General features: G+C 42.5%; 1 protein-coding gene across 1 annotated transcript in view; it reads right to left on the bottom strand.

Moving 5' to 3' along the window:
• CRYL1 (crystallin lambda 1) overlaps positions 1 to 21968 on the bottom strand; it is a 263185-nt gene that overhangs the window by 22028 nt on the left and 219189 nt on the right. Inside the window, exon 4 of the mRNA XM_044284099.1 lies at positions 329 to 490. Within this exon, the coding sequence (XP_044140034.1) occupies positions 329 to 490 (162 nt within the window). The remainder of the gene's footprint in view (positions 1 to 328; positions 491 to 21968) is intronic.

Below are 21968 nucleotides of genomic sequence, written 5' to 3'. Positions count from 1 at the left end.
GCAGGTAAATACAGATTTCACCTCCTCTAACCAGCAGACAATGATTGGAAATGGATATTTTTTTTAACCACTCTCACCTTGATAGTGAAAATTCTCACGGACAAGTTCCACTTGGACTTTGCCAATTTTTAGACAACCAGCTATACAGTGCTGGCTCCATAGCCATTAGATCCTTACCCATTATAGGCCAGGACTAGCTAAGAAGCTGCACTAGACATCACAAGATCATGCTCCTAGACAGACTATTAAAAAAAAATTATACCATTTTAAATATATGTAAAAATCACAGGGATTATCTGCTAAACTAGTCAAAATGCTTGGGACTTACAGGATGTGCTACTATGCAGTTCTTGACATGTCGAAGTCCATTAAACATCTTTGTCGGTGAGAGGCAAGATGTTGAGCTGCTTATTATGGCTGAATCGTTCACGAAACGATCTATGTCAGAAAATATCTTGAGCTTTAATTCCAGATTCTCTGGGATGCATTCCTAAAAACAATAAAAAAAATAATTACCAGAAGCTCAATTATTTTTATTAGATGAACCATCAAGCTCCTGGCACGAATATTTTTCTCAGGCTTATAGATTTAACAATATGAACCAGAAGTAGTGTGAGAAGAGCGGATCCGAAGTGAAAGTGTGTAAGCTGTAAGTAAAGTTGTGTAAATGTAGACATGAGGAAGCACTACATGTAATCAAATGGATGTGACTATGGAGGCTTAATTTAGAATAATTTCCTGTTCACATCTCTATCCATTTCTTCTATCAATTAAGGCTACTTTCACACTCGCGTTTGGTGCGGATCCGTCATGGATCTGCACAGATGGAGCCGTTCAGATAATACAACCGTCTGAATCCGTTCAGAACGTATCCGTTTGTATTATCTTTAACATAGCCAAGACTGATCCATCTTGAACACCATTGAAAGTCAATGGAGGACGGATCCGTTTTCTATTGTGCAAGATTGTGTCATAGAAAACGGATCCGTCCCCATTGACCTACATTGTATGTCAGGACGGATCCGTTTGGCTCAGTTTCGTCAGACGGACACCTGTTTGCAGTGGAATGGAGGCAAACTGATGCATTCTGAGCGGATTATTTTCCATTCAGAATGCATTAGGGCAAAACTGATCCGTTTTGGACCGCTTGTGAGAGCCCTGAACAGATCTCACAAACGGAGAGCCAAAACGCCAGTGTGAAAGTAGCCTAACGTGGGTGGTACTAAACCTGACAGATTTAAATGGCCGATCCTTTCCGTCTCCAAGCACAGGGCGGCACTGAGAATATTTTGCATCCTGCCAACCAATGTTGTTGCATAGGTAGTTCAAATACTGGATTGTCCCAGATGTCTATATTTGAGAATGTCCCTTAGCTTCCACAAGGGGCAGCTCTTGTATTCCATTTCCACCTGACCATAACTTCAGTTCCTGACTGAAGCTTTGTGCTACATATTTCTTCTTACCTTTCACCCTATTACCCCTTCTGATCAAAAATAAAGGTATTAACAGTTACAGATTTCTTGCAATAGCCGAGAACTCAATGACCAATGGCCAACACTGACATCTGTCCTGATCCTCACCAACCTATGCCTCCTACTTTTCCCCTAAAGGTGCCCAAACATAGAAGATGAATGTTGGCTGAACCCACCAATTTGGAAACCAGCCAACCATCTAATGTGTATGGGTTGTTCCTATTCCCATGACAGCAGATATCAGGGTAAAGAAAACGGCTTATTCCCCACTCCTCACGGAGAACACATGCATGCTTGGCCAAGCAAAACGGTCATGTGTATGAGGAATCGGGAGAATTGGCTGTTGGCTGAATGAGCCTTTAGTTGACAATTATATATCTAATGTCTATGGTCCTGAACTGTATCCTCTTTGTCTATGGTCTGAAGTGTATCCTCTGTATAATGGGCAGCCAGTGGAGAGATTGACAGAGTGACAACATTAGAGAAACTGTAGGAGAGGTGGCTGAGGATACATTGGAGGAATGCCAGTCTGTTTGCCGGCAGTGTGATTCTTAAGGAGGGTACTGCAGTATTCTAGTTGTGATATAATAAGTGCAGGGACTAACATTTTGCTTTTCTCAAGTATGACATTTTAGAGTTATAGCTGTTAGTTTTGGAAAACCCTTATTTTTAGAAGGGTCAAGCATTATTAGGCCAATCACTGTGTGCCAAAACAGGCAAAATGAAGCATTACACAGATCTCATTGAAATCAATAGGTTTTCCAAGTATTCTATGGATGTGTTTGGTCTTCCAGACACCCCTTATGGCAGTCCTTGGATGATAAATGCAGGGAGAAGAGCAGTTTATATAAGCAACTTTCAGAATCTTAGAGGATCTCTACATTTATTTCTATGAAATGTTATGACAAAATATTGTGAATTTTTTCTGCTTTTGTCAACTCACAGCTATCCATAAAACAGTGTGCATTTCGGTGATGCCAAAGTGTGTACTAGGCAAGAGTAAACAGTTTTATTTCAGGACGGTAAAAAAAGTTTGCAAAAGTTTGAGTTTCTATGCAAAGCTATAAAAGGAGTCCAAAGAATAGGCCCATTGTTTCAGCAATTGTGAAAGGCAATGCCCCTCAGCTCAGATCATATGAAAACCAGAAGTAAGGAAATTCAAGGTTACAAGAAACCCAAGCGGCTTTGATTATCCAGGATGCATGAATGGGCTGTTTGCTGAAAGGCTCATTGACACCGGTATAATTGTCGTGTGCTTTTGGATCACTCCAATAAAGTTTTTGTCAGGCACAAAATCATCCACCCGATCAGGGGCACCATGTCCTTACTGGCAGTGTTGAACCTTGCACTTTACAAAGAACGTCACGACCTGCTGCCTGACTTCAGAAAGCGTTTGTTTTCTGGGAAAGTTTATCACACAAAAGGAAATTAAATGCGGTACATTATATGATTTTCCATGAGTTCTGATAATACAGAAGACCATATGTAAGCTCTCCAGTTGCAGCTAGAATATGCATTTTTGAAAAGAATAATAATTTTGAAAAGCATATAACTATTGGAAGGCTTCAAATATACCAAATGATATCTTCAGTGGTGTATTTGCTTTGGCAGATCATTAGGAGAGCATAGTTCCATACAGCTTTCATAAGGCCTACCTCGCAAAGCAGACTACACAAGGAGTGAGGTTTGTATAAAGGAGAAGGTGTACTGGTGTTTTCTTGGGAAAACATAGATGGCCTATGTGTAGGGCGAGCCATAACTGTGTCCACCTTGTAGAAAAATGTAGTACAGCACCCCTTGTAGAGTAAAAAGAGGTACAGTGCACGCCCTAACAGGAGCAATGTCCAAAAAAACTGCCTCTTTAGAAAATCAAAAAAGGAAAACAAAGGCTGCACCTTTCTTCATGCTTGAAGAAGGCTACAGTGTAGTCGAAACGTTGCATATACTGGATTGCCACACTATGGATTAAAGGACCTGAGCTCGTTCACACCACTACATATACAGGTGCTGCCTTTCTTTTCCTTTTTCCATAAATGTGTGCAATCCTCGAGACACCTACCACTCAACAGTATAGAGAGGCTGAGGTGTGGTAACAGACACAACTGCACGTCTCTCACACCACTGGCTTTCCCAGGTCTGTTTCCTACATAAAAAAAACGTATGTCGACATATACCAGCCCCAAAAAGGCCAACAGGGCCCTCTTTGGGCCTCTGTCAAGTGAATTTGGTTACTTTCAGCTTTTGCGACTAAATAAACAAAAAAGGAGCTGTGAACCAGTACATAAGCTTCTCCTAAGTACAGTGGCTGACATTGTAAATGTTAGGGGCCAGATAGACCATTCCATAAATTACATGATCTTTTTTTTCATGATCAACATAGAATGATATCTCCTCAATACATAAGAGTCCGATGAAGAATGTACAGCACAGCGAGGAGCTGTACAACCTCTGCACACTGCAAGGCTTTATGCCCATGCATGAGCTCTTACCTTGCGATCATAACCAATTCTGAAAAAGTTTCATTTGTATGCAAACTGTATTTCTCTCCGAAACCCCTCACCCCACTGTTCAGCTGTTTGAAGAAGCTGCAGCGCTCCACTGAGTCCATTGAGGTTACATGACCTATGTGCACCTCAGTCCACTACAAGTGGAGGATCATTTTAGTTTAAAAAACTACATGCAACATCTAATGATGAAATGGCAAACAGCTGTAAAACGAGCAGTGTATAATGTAATCGAAAAACTATTCCAGCCAGCCAAGGAGGCAATATGGACAATCACAATACATTAGTAAGTGCTTTGTATTAACTTTTTCTACAATTTTCTGAAGTGAGACAACCCCTTTAAGTGAATATCATATGAAAAAATAAGGTTATATCTAGTTGATTCCATCATGACTGGATTGCCCTATGCTATTGAGAACAGGAAATACTAAACTCAAAGCCAACACAATTAAGTATAAAAGTTATTTAAGGTTAGCTTTAAAGGGAACCCGTCATCAACGTTATGCTGCCCATACTAATGGCAGCATAAAGTAGAGAAAGGCGAGTTGATTTCAGCGGTCTGTCATTTAAAAGTTAAAAGAAGGTGGGCGCCGAGAACCAACATCACAATCATTGCAGACCGGGCCTGGAAAAGAGTCCCGGCCACCTGAGAAGAGTCCTGGTTATTCCTGAATTCCTGCTCTCCTGCCCACCTGCTGATGGCTGACAGTCTTCTACCTAGTTTTCTCCCTTTCTCTCTAGGAGAGAACTGCCAATCATCAGCAGATGGGCGAGAGAGCAGGAAATTATGAATAACCAGGACTCTTCTCAGGTAGATGTGACTCTTTTCCAGGCCTGGGCTGCAATGATTATGATGCTGGTTCTCAGCAACCACTTACATTTATCTCATGAGTGACACACCGCTGACATTAGCATTTCTGTCACTATATTATGCTGCCCTCAGTGAGATCAGCATAAAGTTGATGACAGGTTTCCTTTAAAGACACTGTGGGCCAGCATTAGATCAGCTCTGTGCCATTAAGCCCTGGAGAGCAGAGCATGAGCAGCAAATACCAATTTTCACCTTTCTCAAATACGGAGAGAAAATGGGATGGATTAGTGGGAACACACAACTTTTTGGAAAATCTGTGCTAAATCGGACACCATTCTTGTAACTTGGAGTTTTGTCTCGCTAACACATGGTTCAGATCTCACCAATAAATGCATAATTTACTGTACGCTGGCCAATAGCGCACATAGCATGGCATATACACCAATAGAATTAATAAAGTGCTAGAGGAAAAAAAATACATATAAAAAAGAATTAACGCAATGCCATTAATTAAACAATTCTTCAATCATTTCTGAAATGTTAAAAATTTTGGGACTCAGATTGCGGCCGGCGCAAAGGTTATTTGCACCGTAATCTGTGACATTTCCCCACTCGGCAGGTCTAAAAAAGTGGTTGTGGCGGGGAAGGGGATGGGTCAGCAGGTCCATCTCATTCTTCATTTTCTGCGCCTGTTTTAAGAGTAGAAAATGGTCTAAATGGAAGATAGCTAGGAAGCTATGAAGCTAGATGTGCCGAAGTTATGGAGAGGCCAGCACCTCTCCATAACTTAGGGGGATCCAACGCCATTAAAACTGGTCTAAATAAATGACCCCCTTTATGTGTATATTTGCACAATTTTTCTCTATTTATATGCACCATTTTAGGTCAGGTTCACACTGCATTTTAGCCTCCAAATGGGCCTTCTGTTCGGGGATGTACATTTGGATACCTAAAAATGGTATTCACACATATACCGCAATGGATCCATTCACTTCTATGAGGCAAATCCCGAAGTGAATGGATTCACCACACACCACTGAATACTTGTTTGAATGTGAATATTATCCATTCAAATGTATGCCCCTGATGGAAAGCCCAGGGGAGGGCTGAAATGTGGTGTAAGCTTATAGGAAGATATACAAGGCCTCATAGCTCATAGAAGGGAGGCAGAACCCACACCTTGTGTGCCAATGTAAATATATATCTGCTTAGCAAAAAATAACAAAACCAGTTAAACAACTACATGTAACATACATAACGTACTGAGCTGATAATATACCTGCCAAATGTCTGTTTAGTTATTTGATACAGTGTGGTTTTTGGTCAATGTGGGTTCCTCCTAGTACGTCTCAGTTTTTCCATTGCGAATGGCATGAGGTATGATGGTAGTACCAGATAAATACAATGACTGTTGTAGCTTTGTGACTGTCTTTGGAATATTTTTTTTATGCAAATATTAAAAGACTAAAGAGTCTATATGAGCGTACGCTGAGGCAGAGGTGTAGCTAGGCTTTACGGCCCCAGATGTTGCAACGGAAATGTACAAAAAGAACGAAAAGTTCAGTGGCAGCGCAGCAAATATTTTTTATACTAAGCCACTCCTCTAAGGCTAGTTTCACACTAGCGTTCGGCTGTCCGCTCGTGAGCTCCGTTTGAAGGGGCACACGAGCGGACCCGAACGCTTCCGTCCAGCCCTGATGCAGTCTGAATGGATGCGGATCCGCTCAGACTGCATCAGTCTGGCAGCGTTCAGCCTCCGCTCCGCTCAGCAGGCGGACACCTGAACGCTGCTTGCAGCGTTCGGTTGTCCGCCTGGCCGTGCGGAGGCGTGCGGATCCGTCCAGACTTACAATGTAAGTCAATGGGGACGGATCCGTTTGAAGATGCCACAATATGGCTCAATCTTCAAGCGGATCCGTCCCCATTGACTTTCAATGTAAAAGTCTGGACGGATCCGCTCAGGCTAATTTCACACTTAGCTTTTTTTGGACAATATAATGCAGACGGATCCGTTCTGAACGGAGCCTCCGTCTGCATTATTATGATCGAATCCGTTCAGAACGGATCCGATCGAACGCTAGTGTGAAAGTAGCCTAACTCCGCTCAATGCATAACTATACTCACCCAATCCCACTTGCCTAATAAAACCCATCATAGGCTACAAGGTGGCACCAATACACTTTGCAATAAATGAAAGAACCAACTGGTCCTACCTCATCGCAGGTGACGCCAAGAAGGCTTGCGCCCATCGCAGCCTGCTATTGGCTGCCGCCCCCCCCCTCCCCGGATGTTTTCATCTGTGCAACAGGGAGATGCAGCAGTGGTCTGCGGGCTTTAGAAGCAACGTGGGTGTTGGAGAGAGCAAGGTAAGTACAATCTGTGTGAGGGACCCAAGCATTTTTTTTTGGGGGGGGATATTAGGAGTTGGATAACCCCTTTAACACATATTGTTCCCCCTTCACAGTAGTAATGTCCTCCTTGGTGGCCCCTTCACAGTAGTTATGCCCACGTTGTGCCACTTCACATTAGTTATACCCATCTTTGTGCCCCTTCATAGTAGTTATGTCCACTTTTTTGCCCTTCACAGTAGTTATGCCCACCTTTGTGCCCCTTTGCAGTAGTTATGCCCACCTTTGTGCCCCTTCACAGAAGTTATACCCACCTTGTGGCCCCTTCAGAGTAGTTATGTCCACCTTTGTGTGCCTTCACAGTAGTTATGCCCACCTTTGTGCCCCTTCACAGTAGTTATGCCCACCTTTGTGCCCATTAACTATAGTTAGACCCACCTTGTCCCCCTTCACAGTAGTTATGCCCGCCTTTTCACCCATTTACTGTAGTTATGTCCTCCTTGTGCCCCCCTTTGGCCCCGAGTGCCCTCTCCAGTTCCATAAAAAAAAAGCACATCTATCTTTCCCCAGCAGAAGCAGCACGATGCACTCACACACAAACACATATTGCGCTGCTGGGGAGCGCAGGACATCAGCAGAATGGTAAAGCAGGGAGTGGTCGGCTCCATGCTTCACCATAGGAATGCACCCCCTCGCTACTCCTCTGGCTGAGTTTCTATTATATTAGACCATATTAAATATGCAATTTATTCCGGGTTTCTTTGAAGAAACCTGGATGCACTTAGGGCAAGGTTGGAGAAAATAATCTGTCACCCTTTTGTGTCCTGTAAATTTTGAAGTCTGCTCTACTGGGTTTCTCTCTCTTGATTATATTATTTATTTTTCTTGCTTATATAGTGCCATCATATTTCACAGATGTTATCATCACTCGATGTCCTCAAGTATACATATTATTAGTATGTGTTTGCTGTGTGGGAGGAAACCAGAGTACATTGAGTAAACCCACACAAACACGGGAAGAACATACCAACTCCATGCGGATTTGAATCCAGGACTACTAATGCTACAGTTCTAACCACTAAGCCACTGTGCTGCCCAACCTCAAGCGGAAATAATGAGGGCTCATTCTCCATACGTACAGAACATGTACATGTTCAATTTTAATTGCAATTATGAGTTCGTTATCATTTCACACACGGGACATATGAGCGGTAAGCTCTGGAACATTATTTGTGAATTATCCCTTAAGAAATAGGCTCTAGTTGCAAAAGTCAGATGGGGTTGATTTTGGTTGAACTTTTGGAGAACCTAGGCCCATCAGAGGTTCCTCTGAAACACTGGTGGGCCAGTCTAACTCTGCCAGTTGTCTTAAGGCCTCATACACATTATATTACTATCATTAAAATCTGCCATTTTCAGTCCCGTGTAAAGGTCCCTGGGACGATGTACCAGCAGATTCTCGGGAGGGAAGCGCTTCTTCACGATAATCTGCTGCTCGCTGGTGGAGGAGATAGCTGTATTTACATGCAACGATCTCCTCCAGAGATGGGGAGGAGCGATCTCTAATACCATTGCTCTTCCCCATAAAGACTCATTGTCGGGATCTGCTGTCGGTAAACGAGGATTTTTGTGTTCGCAGAAACGATACAATTACCCAATGAACAATCGTTTTGCTCGTTCATTGGGTAATCGGCTGTAAATTTACACTGCCAGATCATCGTTAACAAGTGTTACTACGAACGCTCATTAGCGATGATCTATGCGATACTCGGCCCGTGTAAAGGGTCCTTTACTAGTCTACTATTAGCAGTATAATGTGCAACATCACAATTTGGTTGCAAAGTGCAATAATCACAGTGTGATTGCACATTAAATCACTCTGGAGCCCCAGTACATAAAGGGAGATTTTACTAAAGGTACCTATACATATTAATCTAAAGTTGATCAAAATGGATGATTTCATCCAAAATGATTGTCAGGTGAAGTTTAACAGCAAACAATTGTTCAGCTGATTAATGACAGACCAGTGTTGGAAGTTGAACCTGTTTAAAGTTTTCAGCAGATAAAATGCAGCAGAGTCTGCAAAATTATTGTTTATAAGAGGATCATTTGTTCAATGGTTGTTAAACCATTAACCTACTTCTTTCCAATGTGCATGCCCACCATAGGCTATGCTGAGATGTGCAGAGCTGTTCCGGTTTTCTGTTCATGTAAGGCTCCATACACACAGCAGTGTAGTTTATCTCATCTTCCGTATAGATTGCATGTGCATTTTGCTGAGTTTCCGGATTTCTTTTCACAGATTTGTCCCAGTTCTCACCCTTTGCATTACGAAGTGAAAAATCTGCACTTGTAATTGACACAAAAAATTGACATGATGCAGATTTTAAAATACACATTGCAGGTCAATTTCTGCATGTAATAAATAAATAAAAACCACACTTTGTACATGAGATCTGGAAAATCTCATTAACTTTACTAGTAGTATTATGCTATGAATTTTTCGCATGAAAATCCATGAAAAAGAAACATGTGTAATACACATCGTCTGCATGTATCCTAAAGAAACAAAAATACTGCAGTGCTATTGACTGTAATGTGATCCAGCATTCTGCCAGACAAAATACAGCTGCATGTGCAGTACCCCAGGAGAGCTTCCACAAAGGGTTTAAAGGGTTCATTGCTGATAACTGCAATAATGTTATGTATTAAGCTAAATGTTGTGATTTACTATGTTTGTATAATTGATAACACTGTATGGACAACCCAATGATTAAATTTTTGTGTTAGGTTGCCAGGGCGATGGACCGGTTCCACCCCTTGGTTAGTTAGAGTAAAGGAATGTGTGTCTTGCTGAGAAGAGCTACATGTGCAAGTTCCTCAGACCCATGTTCAGAAAACCTCAGTCTCTGAGACTTCAACTGCAAGGAAGGAAGAAAGCAACCCTATTACTTGAGAGAAGGAGATTAGGAGGACTAGAACTCACAAGGCCATGCATGAGAATTAGACAACAAGGTATTATGCTTGTTAACGGCAGAAAGGCTATGCTGCTGTGAGAGGGAACATTGCAAAAGCAGTCTACCAAAATTTAAGACAAACTGGCCATCCATATCTAATATCTACACCCCTTATTCCAGGAACTGCAGACATATCTAACATGTCTGTGGTTCTGCTGAGAGACTGCAAAGAGTCTTAAGAGAGAGAGGGAGTACTATAACTTCCATCATTGTTACTGTCCTTACTGCTATTTGGAAAAATATTACACTGTGATATCATTTGGAACTGTGCCTTTTACTGCTGTTTGTACTACTCCCATTAGCAGTAAAAAGAGACTTAGGGGCACATTTATTAAGATCGGCGTTGTAGACAGCGGTCTTAATAAGGTCCTGCGCTAGTGGTGGATCAGCCGATGTTATGCAAAGGCACCTCTAAATGTAAGACAGCTTCCTAGCTGTCCTACATTTAGACAATTTTCTAATACGCCACGTCCACTTTTTTAGACCTGGCGTGAGCGGGAAAAGTCGCAGATTGCGTTGCAAAGGACCTCTGTTCCAGAAATATGGCTAATATAGGCATATTTCTGTTTAATAAATGACCCCCTCAGGTATTGAAACTAACAGGACTGGTTACATCCATCAGCCCTTTGCATGAGCCCTCCTGCCTTGCACCCTGCCAAACAATCCACCACCAAGGGCACCCCAACTAATACTGGGCAGGAGACTCAAGGCCAGGGTATGCCCTGAGGAAAGAAAGGGTGGTTACTCCAGTCATTGCATTGCCCTAGGGAGAGTCACCATGAACTGTGAATACCACCACCATCATCGACTACCACTCCCACCCTCTCTCTCTTCTCTGCTGGATCCCTGCAGATGCAGTTTTTTGTCTTGTATTTTTGCTAAATTCTGTGACAGAGGCACCTACCTAGCTTAAAAAGGTGAAACTCAGTTTAGTTTTATTACACGGGAAACCTGTGTATTTGTGAGATTACAGGCTTATCATGACTGCCAGGAAGATTAGATTGGGCACCAGAAGCTTCATTTTTCACAAGGGAATTATCATGTCAGTAAAACTGACAGATTTATCAACAGCAAAGACTAATATTTGTTCCAGATAAAAGACAAAAGCTCAAATATTTAAAACAAGATACCAGGTTTCATTTTTATTGTCTAAAAAGGTTAAGATTAAATGAGTGGAAATATTTACTTATGAGGTGAAGGCTCCTCAAGCATTTCCATTTAATATAAGAGCATGCAATAAATTGGCCAAATTATATATGTGACTAGGAACCTAAGCAGAGCTTCTTCACTAACTAGGTCTGTCTGGTGACACGGATGACAAACATAGGGAGCTTTTTACTCTTTAAAGGGGTAGTCTTATAAACTCTTTTCTATTTGCCTTCCTTGTGAATATTGACATCATTGAGAAAAGGCATCCCCATTCAGGATCCCCCACTATTATCCAGCGTCACCAGCAAATAGAAGCTCTTTTCCAGTGGATTTGGTTATTTTCTTTGAATGGTCCCATACACATTATACTGTTATCGTTCAAATCTGTGATAGCTTGGGGTTTCTGAAACTGGACAGTTTCATCTTATTACCGGGCCACTTTCAGTGTAAAAAAGGGTTTTCATCATAAGACAACCCCTTTAAATAGATCAGTTTAGGCTAGAATATAATATAGACCATCTTCTTCTAAGGCCTTATGCACACTACCGTACGTATTTTGCAATCTGCAAAATACGGATGATGTCCGTGTCCTACTCTTGCCACAAAATGCAGTCCATTGAAGTAAGAGGGTCTGCAAAAAATGAATGCAACACGGATGTCAATGAGATTGGCCTTAGTTTCACGTATGAGATCCATGAAGATTCCATCACCTTCTTGGATGTGAGGGTCTGCAAACGGGGGGAGAGGTTGGCAACTACTATCTTCAGAAAGCCAACTGTGACCAAAAGTATTCTATATTAGGATAGTTGCTACCCTCTCCCCCTGAAAAGGGGTATCCCGAATGGCCAGTATCTGAGAGTAAAGAGAAACTGTTCCAACTTAGAGGAATTCCATAGGGAGGCTAAGAGGCTTAACACTAGGTTTCGGGATCGAGATTATCCCCAGGGGATCTTGAGCTCAGGCAAAGGATAGAAGTGATCTCCTAATTCCTAATTTAAAAAATACAAAATCAGACCCCTATCTGACTTATCTCCACGTTTGACTGTGCTAATGTGCAGATGAGAAGGATCCTCAATAAACATTGACCTATCTTATTGATGGACTCTGACCTCAATGACACCATCACGAAGTACCCGAGCATCACCTACCGTAAGGGTAGGAGCCTCCATGACCGTCTAGTTTGTAGCCATTATGTGGCTCCACTTGACAAGGACACCTGGCTATCAAGGAAACCTATTGGGATGTTCAGATGTGGAGGATGTAAGGCATGTACCTTTATCTCCACCTCTAAAATGGTTACGTGTCCGGTTACTAACCGCATTTTTTTGATTAGAGATTTTGTCAACTGTTAGACCAGGGGGGTGGTTTATATCTGCCAATGCCCCTGTCCAATGGACTATGTTGGCAAAACCATCCGTGAGTTGAGGAGGAGAATTTGTGAACACGTCAATGACGTCTTAAACAAAAAAAAACACCCCAATTGCTAGCCACATGATGGATAAACATTCAGGGGAACCCAATGTATTGCGTTTCTCAGTGTTGGAAACGATTCCCCCACTACTGAGAAAGGGGGACTGGGATAGAAAAATCCTGCAAAAGGAATCAGAATGGATTTACCGTTTCCGATCCCAGTGCCCTAGGGGGCTCAATGAAAGATTGACCTTTAGCTGCTTTCTGTAAATACTTGATTTATTTTTTTTAAATGTATGAGTTCACTGTGAGTTATGTACCTTACTCCCTGTAGCGGCCATGGATGCACGAAGCATCCGATTAAATATGTGGATGACGTCTATCCTGCCACCCGACTATAACTAACTGTATTCATTTCTATATGATTCCCTATGTATTATCTGGGACCCTGCCCTTTTCAGTTGTTTATGTGTGGGGGCTGAATTTGTCCTTATGTGTGTGGCTGTGTATCCAAACGACCATGTTTCCAGTCGTTTTAAATGAGCAGTTTTTGTGCATTGATCTTTATTATGGTCATTCTACATCTATATTATTTTTTTTGTCTCCTACTTATTACCTTGGGGGAGGTGAAGCTGGATTCTGCACTGTCGCCTCTCTTGCAATTGTGTAGACAGTTGGACTGGTTATTTTGTTCTGTGCCTGTAATATTGTGAAACCGGAAGTAATGTGATATGAGATTTAACGTGCGTTCCACCAACCGGAAGTGGGGTGCGTTCCATGCTGGAACGCACAGGAAACCGGAAGTCTGGTGGCTATTGGTGCGAATGTAGCGCACCTAGTACGGGCTATTTAAATCTGCATTTTCAGCCACACCACAGGACCGTTTTATCTTGGCACCTCTGGTATGGCTGGATGCAGGAGAGTGCAGACAATAGTGTGAGTACTGCTCTTTCATCTCTTTTCCAGCAGGATTGATTGTTACAGTTGCAAGAAAAAGTATGTGAACCCTTTGGAATGATATGGATTTCTGCACAAATTGGTCATAAAATGTGATCTGATCTTCATCTAAGTCCCAACAATAGACAATCACAGTCTGATTAAACTAATAACACACAAAGAATTAAATGTTACCATGTTTTTATTGAACACACCATGTAAACATTCACAGTGCAGGTGGAAAAAGTCTGTGAACCCCTAGACTAATGACATCTCCAAGAACTAATTTGATTGAGGTGTCAGCCAACTGGAGTCCAATCAATGAGATGAGATTGGAGGTGTTGGAAACAGCTGCTCTGCCCTATAAAAAACACACACCAGTTCTGGGTTTGCTTTTCACAAGCAGCATTGCCTGATGTGAATGATGTGTGTATAGAACGGGCACTCAAACCATAGGGAGTTGCATCAGAACGAATTTAATAAACATATCACCATAAAACATATACCATTAATAAAACATAGCATTAAAAACGAATCATGTTTTTAATGCTATGTTTTATTAATGGTATATGTTTTATGGGGATATGTTTATTAAATTCGTTCTGATGCAACTCCCTATGGTTTGAGTGCCCGTTCTATACACACATCTATTTTGAGCTTGTTTTTTGGGGTAAACATATACGTGAGCACCTGATTCCATTCAGATTGGAGGTGAGCCGTCCGTTCATTTTTTCTTCTGATGTGAATGATGCCTTGCATGAAAGACCTCTCAGAATACCTACGATTAAGAATTGTTGACTTGCATAAAGCTGGAAAGGGTTATAAAAGTATCTCCAAAAGCCTTGCTGTTCATCAGTCCACGGTAAGACAAATTGCCTATAAATGGAGAAAGTTCAGCACTGATGCTACTCTCCCTAGGAGTGGCCGTCATGTAAAGATGACTGCAAGAGCACAGCGCAGACTGCTCAATGAGGTGAAGAAGAATCCTAGAGTGTCAGCTAAAGACTTACAAAAGTCTCTGGCATATGCTAACATCCCTGTTAGCGAATCTACGATACGTAAAACACTAAACAACAATGGATTTCACAGAGGAAGCCACTGCTGTCCAAAAAAACATTGCTGCACGTTTACAGTTCGCACAAGAGCACCTGGATGTTCCACAGCAGTACTGGCAAAATATTCTGTGGACAGATGAAACCAAAGTTGAGTTGTTTGAAAGAAACACACAACACTATGTGTGGAGAAAAAGAGGCACAGCACACCAACATTAAAACCTCAACCCAAATGTGAAGTATGGTGGTGGGGGCATCATGGTTTGGGGCTGCTTTGCTGCATCAGGGCCTGGACGGATTGCTATTATCGAAGAAAAAAATGAATTCCCAAGTTTATCAAGACATTTTGCAGAAGAACTTAAGGCCATCTGTACACCAGCTGAAGCTTAACAGAAGATAGGTGTTGCAACAGGACAACGACCTAAAGAATAGAAGTAAATCAACAATAGAATGGCTTAAACAGAAGAAAATACGCCTTCTGGAGTGGCCCAGTCAGAGTCCTGACCTCAACCCGATTGAGATGCTGTGGCATGACCTCAAGAAAGCGATTCACACCAGACATCCCAAGACTATTGCTGAACTGAAACAGTTCTGTAAAGAGAAATGGTCAAGAATTACTCCTGACCGTTGTGCACGTCTGATCTACAACTACAGGAAACGTTTGGATGAAGTTATTGCTGCCAAAGGAGGTTCAACCAGTTATTAAATCCAAGGGTTCACATACTTTTTCCACCTGCACTGTGAATATTTACATGGTGTTTTCAATAAAAACATGGTAACATTTAATTATTTGTGTGTTATTAGTTTAAGCAGACTGTGATTGTCTATTGTTGTGACTTAAAATGTGATCTGATCTTCATCTATGACCAATTTGTGCAAAAATCCATATCATTCCAAAGGGTTCACATACTTTTTCTTGCAACTGTATATAGGACTTGGGTCATTGACCAAAAGGTCCGTATTACATTAATCAACCATAGTTGTTCTTGAAGTTTAAATGTTGGAAGCAGGAAGAATTGGCAAGTGTAAAGATCTGAGTTTGAGTCCTGGTAAGTACGGTCACTCAAACGTTTACCTGATGACCTGCTCCTTTCCATTCAGCATCTCAATGCTGTGTTCACTCCACACTGGCCTGAGGCCTGCCCTGGCTTGCAGTTCCTCTGCTTGCAGTTCCTCTGCGCACCGCATGAGCTTCCTAGGGTTCTTAAGGGGCCAGCACATACATCCTAAACTGCTCAGACTAGGGCTAGCCTTCCTAGGGTACTCAAGGCAACTTTCCCTGTGGGAAGGTGTCTGAGCAATAGGTTTTCTAGTCCATTAGACCCTGCAAAGGTGTACAGTATCCTGTCTGACTACTTGTGTATCACCTAGGCCTGACTACTGGATTTTGAACCTCTGCTGCCTGACCTGACTTCTACCCGATTCCCAGATTTGAACCTGTGTTGCCTCCTGACCTTTGGCCTGACTACTGAATTGACTGTACTCCGCCTTATCCCTACGATTTTGCCTTATCCCTTGGTGCTTTGCACCAGTGTCTCTTGATCCCTGTTTGTCAGATATCACTTAAGCAGAGGTTACTCCAAGAGGTAGCAGCCTGGTGTTTCCTCTGCAGTGGAGCCCAGATCTGTGCATAGGGCTTAATTAAAGGATGTGGACAGTGGATACACATCCGCTACCATAACATGAGTGACTTTGACACTGAATAGTATACAGTGGTTAGTATCTGCCATAGATGGATTTGGATAGAAATGAGGTTTAAATAACACTGATAAATGTAAGGTTGTGCACATGGGAAGGGAAAATACACATCACTGGTACTAAATAAGAAAACACTGGGTAAGTGAAAAGCATTATTAATTATTTTACTATGTTAAAAGTGGTCCAAGCAAGGGAAGCCATTTAACTGGCGATAGTGTGATTGACTCCCAACGCTCAATGACTGTACGGACATGATCTAATACATGCATGATGTGTCAGAACAGAAGCCATGTAGCAATTTGCATAAGGGTGTATATAAAAGCAGTGAAGGAAAATAATCACAGGGAGCCCTTACTGCCAAGTGTATTTTATAGGCAAATTAATATAGTGACTAAGATGGCTGTTAAATAAGTAAAACAGCTTAGCAACAGAAAAATGTGATGAGAAAGCATTTTTCTAAGCAACCCTTAAAGTTGGCCACAATTTGACCGGAAAAATAGTCAAAACTTGCTTTTATCAAGTCTACATAAATGGCTGCAATGTCTGAATTGAAAAATGAAGATATTTATGTAAATAAATATAATTACCCAAGATTCGCAATTGGTCTTACTTTTGATTTACTGTTTTGTGATATATATTTTTTTTACTAAAGGCAGTATATGAGAAAATGACATCATATGTCACATAATTATTATAATACATGTACAATAAAGCTTGGTATACTCATTCCAGTACCTCTAGCTTTACTGCACATGTGCTCATGCACCATGGCACATGCGCAATATATAAGGAGGCCTGGCAAGATCTCAGGAGGCCCAGGGGACGATTTTCCCAGCAGTGAAGATGTCAGTCAAAGCATAAGGGGCAGGGTTTAGGTAGGGTTAGCTTGACTTCAAGGCAGTAGCTGCTGGCCTCTTCGACTTGAAATAGCTAATTAGCATATGGGAGATGCAGGGAATTAAGATCACTTTTAGGCCTCTTTCACATGAACGTGTGCGCTCCGTGGCCGTATTGCGGACCGCATATGCAGATCCGCAATACACGGGCACCGTTCCGTGGGCATTCCGCATCACGGATGCAGACCTATTCTCTTGAATGGGTCCACAAATCCGGAGATGCGTAATGGTGCGGAACGGAAGCATGGAACGGAGCCCTACGGAGTGCTTCCGTGGGGTTTCGTCCCGTACTTCCGTTCTGCAAAAAGATAGAACATGTCCTACCTATTAAAGGTAATGGGTCCGAGATCCGCTGCGGCTGCCCCACGGTTGGTGTTCGTGCAAGAGGCATTAGTGTAATTAAAAGTCAGAAAAAGAAGATAAGAACACCATCAGGAACCACGTCATGATACCATAAAGGTATTCCTATTGGTTCGAGGGGCAAACAGGCTGACAGGTTGCCTTTAACTCTTTAATGAATAATGCCGTACATGTATGACATTATGTGCAAGGGATTGTATAGAGGGGGTCCTGCGGTGAGCCCGCTCCATATGTGACGGGTGCTGCCTATATAATACAACAGACAGCAGAATCCCATTAACTAGAATAGATCTCCATTATGGTTAGCCCTTAAGAGGGCTAATAGAAAAGTACAAAAAGTAAAAAAAAATTAAATAAATCATAAGAATATTAAAAGTTTAACCACTTCAACCCCGCTAGCCGAAACCCCCTTAATGACCAGGCCACTTTTTACACTTCTGCACTACACTACTTTCACCGTTTATTGCTCGGTCATGCAACTTACCACCCAAATGAATTTTACCTCCTTTTCTTCTCACTAATAGAGCTTTCATTTGGTGGTATTTCATTGCTGCTGACATTTTTACTTTTTTTGTTATTAATCGAAATGTAACGATTTTTTTGCAAAAAAATGACATTTTTCACTTTCAGTTGTAAAATTTTGCAAAAAAAAGCGACATCCATATAAAAAATTTTCGCTAAATTTATTGTTCTACATGTCTTTGATAAAAAAAAAATGTTTGGGTCAAAAAAAAAAATGGTTTGGGTAAAAGTTATAGCGTTTACAAACTATGGTACAAAAATGAGAATTTCCGCTTTATGAAGCAGCTCTGACTTTCTGAGCACCTGTCATGTTTCCTGAGGTTCTACAATGCCCAGACAGTAGAAAACCCCCACAAATGACCCCATTTCGGAAAGTAGACACCCTAAGGTATTCGCTGATGGGCATAGTGAGTTCATAGAACTTTTTATTTTTTGTCACAAGTTAGCGGAAAATGATGATTTTTTTTTTTTTCTTACAAAGTCGCATATTCCACTAACTTGTGACAAAAAATAAAAACTTCCATGAACTCACTATGCCCATCACAAAATACCTTGGGGTGTCTTCTTTCCAAAATGGGGTCACTTGTGGGGTAGTTATACTGCCCTGGCATTCTAGGGGCCCATATGCGTGAGAAGTAGTTTGCAATCAAAATCTGTAAAAAAATGACCGGTGAAATCAGAAAGGTGCACTTTGGAATGTGGGTCCCTTTGCCCACCTAGGCTGCAAAAAAGTGTCACACATCTGGTATCGCCGTACTCAGGAGAAGTTGGGGAATGTGTTTTGGGGTGTCATTTTACATATACCCATGCTGGGTGAGAGAAATATCTTGGCAAAAGACAACTTTTCCCATTTTTTTATACAAAGTTGGCATTTGACCAAGATATTTATCTCACCCAGCATGGGTATATGTAAAATGACACCCCAAAACACATTCCCCAACTTCTCCTGAGTACGGCGATACCACATGTGTGACACTTTTTTGCAGCCTAGATGCACAAAGGTGCCCAAATTCCTTTTAGGAGGGCATTTTTAGACATTTGGATCCCAGACTTCTTCTCACGCTTTAGGGCCCCTAAAAAGCCAGGGCAGTATAAATACCCCACATGTGACCCCACTTTGGAAAGAAGACACCCCAAGGTATTCAATGAGGGGCCTGGCGAGTTCATAGAAATTTTTTATTTTGGCATAAGTTAGCGGAAATTGTTTTTTTTTTTTTTTTCTCACAAAGTCTCACTTTCCGCTAACTTGGGACAAAAATTTCAATCTTTCATGGACTCAATATGCCCCTCAGCGAATACCTTGGGGTGTCTTCTTTCCAAAATGGGGTCAGTTGTGGGGTGTTTGTACTGCCCTGGCATTTGAGGGTCTCCGCAATCATTACATGTATGGCCAGCATTAGGAGTTTCTGCTATTCTCCTTATATTGAGCATACAGGTAATGAGATTTTTTTTTTCCCGTTCAGCCTCTGGGCTGAAAGAAAAAAATGAACGGCACAGATTTCTTCATTCGCATCGATCAATGTGGATGAAAAAATCTCTGCCCAAAAAAAAAAGGAGGGGAAAGGCGTCTGCCAGGACATAGGAGCTCCGCCCAACATCCATACCCACTTAGCTCGTATGCCCTGGCAAACCAGATTTCTCCATTCACATCAATCGATGTGGATGAATAAATCATTGCCGGGATTTTTTTTTTTTATATACAAAGTGTTTGCCAAAGCATAGGAACACCGCCTCCTCCTCAGCTCATATGCCTCGGCAAACGTATCTTTTACTGCAGAGGAGAAATCTCGTCTTGCAGCGCCGCATACACCGACTTGTGTGTAATCTGACAGCAGCGCAATGCTTCTGTCAGAATGCACATCTGTGCTGCAGCTGGTCGATCGGTTGGTCCACCTGGAAGGTAAAAAAAAAAAAAGAAAAAACCAGGCCGCAACGCAATAATTTTATTAACTTTGGAACAGAACATATAAACTTTAACTTTTTGAACTGAACATTAACCTTTTTGCTTACTGGTGATTTTTTTCTTTTTTTTTTTCTTTTATTTGCCTTTATAGAACAAACCTCTCCTTTTCCCATGGGACAATGTGCAAAGCGCCAATCGCCCAAAGATGTGGCGAAATGAGTTATGCACTTTGTCCCAGGTGAAAGGAGATGTTTGCAGCAGCTCTGTGTGAATGGGCCCTAATAGCCCTGTGTGCCTGTCCTGGTGAGATGATCCCTATGCTAGGTGTACCTGTGTGTGGTACTTCCGGAAACACTCCCCTAAGCATAGGGCAGGGTGGTCAGGGCAGTCAGGACAGAAATAGCGGGTGTCACGCCTTATTCCACTCCTGCTACAGACACAACATCTTTTTCGGGGTGACGGTTGGGTTGAGGTACCGGCAACGACATTGGGGAAATGTCGCTCGTGTAGACGGCTAACTACACTGGTGGATGGGGCCACGGAACCTCCTGGGTACAGGAGGTTCTCGATGATCTCTTCCTGAAATTTGAGGAAGGATCGTGTTCTCCCAGCCTTACTGTAGAGAACAAAACTATTATACAGAGCCAATTGAATCAAATATACAGACACCTTCTTATACCAGCGTCTGGTTCTGCGGGAAACTAAATACGGAGACAACATCTGGTCATTGAAGTCCACCCCTCCCATGTGAAGGTTATAGTCGTGGACTGAGAGGGGCTTTTCAATGACACGGGTTGCTCGCTCAATTTGTATTGTCGTGTCTGCGTGAATGGAGGAGAGCATGTAAACGTCACGCTTGTCTCTCCATTTCACCGCGAGCAGTTCTTCGTTACACAAGGCAGCCCTCTCCCCCCTTGCAAGACGGGTGGTAACGAGCCGTTGGGGGAAGCCCGCGCGACTAGTTCGCGCGGTGCCACAGGCGCCAATATGTTCTAGAAACAAATGCCTGAAGAGGGCCACACTTGTGTAGAAATTGTCCACATAAAGATGGTACCCCTTGCCGAATAAGGGTGACACCAAGTCCCAGACTGTCTTCCCACTGCTCCCTAGGTAGTCAGGGCAACCGACCGGCTCCAGGGTCTGATCTTTTCCCTCAGACACGAAATTTGTGGGTATAGCCTGTGGCCCTTTCACAGAGCTTATACAATTTGACCCCATACCGGGCGCGCTTGCTTGGGATGTATTGTTTGAAGCCAAGGCGCCCGGTAAAATGTATTAGGGACTCGTCTACGCAGATGTTTTGCTCTGGGGTATACAAATCTGCAAATTTCTGGTTGAAATGGTCTATGAGGGGCCGAATTTTGTGGAGCCGGTCAAAAGCTGGGTGGCCTCTGGGACGGAGAGGTGCTATTGTCACTAAAGTGCAGGAAACGCAGGATGGCCTCAAAACGTGCCCTGGACATAGCAGCAGAGAACATGGGCATGTGATGAATTGGGTTCGTGGACCAATATGACCGCAATTCATGCTTTTTGGTTAGACCCATGTTGAGGAGAAGGCCCAGAAAAGTTTTAATTTCGGAAACTTGGACTGGTTTCCACCGGAAAGGCTGGGCATAAAAGCTTCCCGGGTTGGCGGTTATAAATTGTGTGGCATACCGGTTTGTTTCGGCCACGACTAAGTCCAAGAGCTCCGCAGTCAAGAACAGCTCAAAAAATCCCAGGGCCGAACCGATCTGAGCTGTCTCAACCCAAACTCCAGACTGGGCGGTGAAAGGGGGAACTACAGGTGCGGCTGAAGTTGGGGACTGCCAATCAGGGTTTGCCAGCACCTCAGGGATTCTAGGGGGTCTACGGGCCCGTCTTTGCGGTGGCTGCGACGGGGTAACTATT

This window comes from Bufo gargarizans, chromosome 3 (assembly GCF_014858855.1).
Source record: "Bufo gargarizans isolate SCDJY-AF-19 chromosome 3, ASM1485885v1, whole genome shotgun sequence".
Taxonomy (NCBI): Eukaryota; Metazoa; Chordata; class Amphibia; order Anura; family Bufonidae; genus Bufo; species Bufo gargarizans.
The sequence above is the reverse complement of the archived record's forward strand: the minus strand, read 5'-3'. Positions and strand labels throughout refer to the sequence as shown.